The sequence below is a fragment of the Triticum aestivum genome, chromosome 7D (genome assembly GCF_018294505.1).
Source record: "Triticum aestivum cultivar Chinese Spring chromosome 7D, IWGSC CS RefSeq v2.1, whole genome shotgun sequence".
Lineage (NCBI taxonomy): Eukaryota > Viridiplantae > Streptophyta > Magnoliopsida > Poales > Poaceae > Triticum > Triticum aestivum.
The window spans coordinates 583,008,878-583,011,536 of NC_057814.1; the positions used below are offsets into that span (position 1 = coordinate 583,008,878).

The 2,659-nt window shown below is 50.2% G+C and overlaps 1 protein-coding gene across 1 annotated transcript in view; it reads right to left on the minus strand.

Moving 5' to 3' along the window:
• Window positions 1-1,190: 1,190 nt before the first annotated feature.
• The window catches only part of LOC123164936 (magnesium-chelatase subunit ChlI, chloroplastic), a 1,877-nt gene continuing 408 nt past the window's right edge, over window positions 1,191-2,659 (minus strand). The window contains exons 2-3 of the mRNA XM_044582552.1: window positions 2,495-2,583; window positions 1,191-2,421 (exon numbers count right to left, since the gene is read on the minus strand). Coding sequence (XP_044438487.1) covers window positions 1,363-2,421; window positions 2,495-2,583 — 1,148 coding nt within the window. The 3' untranslated portion in view covers window positions 1,191-1,362. The remainder of the gene's footprint in view (window positions 2,422-2,494; window positions 2,584-2,659) is intronic.

Below are 2,659 nucleotides of genomic sequence, written 5' to 3' on the forward strand. Positions count from 1 at the left end.
AAGCCGTAATACTCGTGGGCTGTCCTTTTATCATCTGGGCCGTTGCTTGAGCCTGCTTGACTCGAGGCTACCCCGCCCCCCCTTGACAGCAGATCTTCAGATGGTTCTCAAAATCAACTCAAAAAAAAAAATCAGATGGTTCTAAAAAAAACAGATCTTCAGATATCAGTCTTCAGGCCTTCTGCTTGGGCCAAGCCCAAAATCAGTGCAAAAAAGAAATACAATGACATATATGTTTAAAAAAATGTTCGTCACCAAAAAAATGACACAGTTTCTAAAAAATGTCCTGAAATAAATACAAAAGGCACACCTTTTCAAAAAGAAATATTCATGATTTTTTAACAAGAAAAAGTATAATAGATCGAAAGACTATTACATGCACAACTACTTTCATCAAATGAAAGTGCGGAGCTGAATTAGGTCCTGACGAACGCCGTTAGGGTGGCTTCTTCATGTCCGAATTTTATGGTCCAAAATGTTGTGCTCAATATAATCTTATTTCTCATGTTAGTCAAAATTAAATATAATAAGTGTTGCTTAATGGCACATGGAGCATGTTTAGTTTTTCCACCCGTTGCAACGCACGGGCGTTTGTACTAGTTTAAAAAAAGGCAGGTGCATTCCGTTAGAATAAAGTACATGATGTATGTACAGACATGATGCATACATGGTGTCATGCAAGCATCGATCTACGGCCTGCTCTTATTTGACAAGTTTTAACACAAAATTGCTCACAAGACTGGGAAGACATCCTCTTTATTTGTCCAGATAGGTAGCTTAACAGAGTTTGAATTAACCAAATGTTGGGCACTTTCCATGGTAGCAAACTGCAGTCACACCACTAGTTCAATGCAACTTTACAGCGTTGCTACTGAATTTCTACTTCTGATGCACGAAAGTAAGTAGCGTCACGGTTCCTTGCACATTCAGCAGCAAGCAAATGGTGGAATGGACACATTCAGATCCAGACTTGCTGTAAATATTATAAGCCTCCAAGGCAAAACTGAATCTGTTCTTCTCTAGAACTGCATCTTACTACATGATAACCTGGCAGATGCCTGGGCCTGGGGCTTTCTTTCCATTCAGCTCCTTGACAGAACAGGGTACTGTTCCCATGGCTCCACAAGTGCATTTTCTTTTTCTTTCATTCAGATAATGGAGGAGAAAGTGCTATTATGAGCCCAAGCTCAGAACAACATAACAAAGTTCACCATAATTAACGATCGGTAACACTGTTTTCTATACAATGCAGGATATAGTTCGATAAAAGATGATTTACGGAAGGTGCTATAAAAGTTTACAGCCGAACAAAAAGCCTCCTGCCTTACTTTGTGACAGAAAAACATTTACCTCGAGAGTAATCTAGCCAAAGACTTCATAAAACTTCTCAACTACAAGCAAGCCCGAGTCGATCGATTCGAGTGGGTCTTTACGGAGCCGATGCCTCAAACAGTTGGGGATCACAGTGGCAATGTCCTCGACTGTCACAATGTCCCTTCCTTTCAAGGCAGCCAACGCCTTGGCCGCCCTGTTAGTGACAATGTCTCCTCTCAGTCCATCCACATTCAGCTCGGAACACACCTGGGATATCTTAACCCGGAGATCATGGTCGAGCTGCACAGAGCCCAGGTTGCTCCGAGCGGATGTGATCTGGTCCTGGAGCTTCCCTTGCTCCTCCAAGTAGGACTGCCGGAACGTTTTTGGGTCCTTGTCGAACCGAGCCCTCTCCTCCACAATCTTCACCCTCAGCTCCGCGTCCCTGACCGTGCCAACCTGCGCGTGCATCCCGAACCGGTCCAGCAGCTGCGGCCGGAGCTCGCCTTCCTCCGGGTTACCGGACCCAATGAGGATGAACCGTGCAGGGTGGGAGATGGAGATGCCCTCCCTCTCCACCGTGTTCCACCCAGACGCCGCGGAATCCAGCAGAACATCCACCAGATGGTCATCCAGCAGATTGACCTCGTCCACATACAGTATCCCCCTGTTGGCCTTGGCAAGCAGGCCTGGCTCGAACGCCTTGACACCTTCGGTGAGCGCCTTCTCAATGTCGATGGTGCCGCACACCCTGTCCTCGGTGGCGCCGAGGGGCAGGTCGACCATGGTGATCTTGGTGGTGGTCACGGGAAGGTCCTCGCCCTTGAGGAGGCGGTCACGGACCTCGGGGCCCATGACCTCGGGGTCGAAGGGGTCGGAGTTGAACGGGTCGCCGACAACGACGCTGATGTCCGGGAGCAGGTCGACGAGGGAGCGGACGGTGGTGGACTTGCCGGTGCCCCGGTCGCCCATGATCATGACGCCGCCGATCTTGGGGTCGATGACGTTGAGCAGCAGGCAGAGCTTCATCTCGTCCTGCCCCACGATCGCCGGGAACGGGTACACCGGCCGCTGGCTCTCCTTCGCGCCCGCCGCCGGCTTGGTCTCCTACAACAATACGTCAGAGCCAGCAGAACATTGTGGGTTGGACAGATTTGAGGGTTTGGGGGCGCGCGGGTACCTGCACGGCGGCGGAGGGGGCGGCGACATTGCAGACGGCGAAGCGGCCGCGGCGGAACCCTCTGCTGGTCCTGGACGGAGCTCGGGCTGCGCGTGGTGGGAGAGAGCTCGGGTGAGTGAACTGGGAGGGAGCCTTTGGAGATTCCGCGTTACTGGATTTCAACAT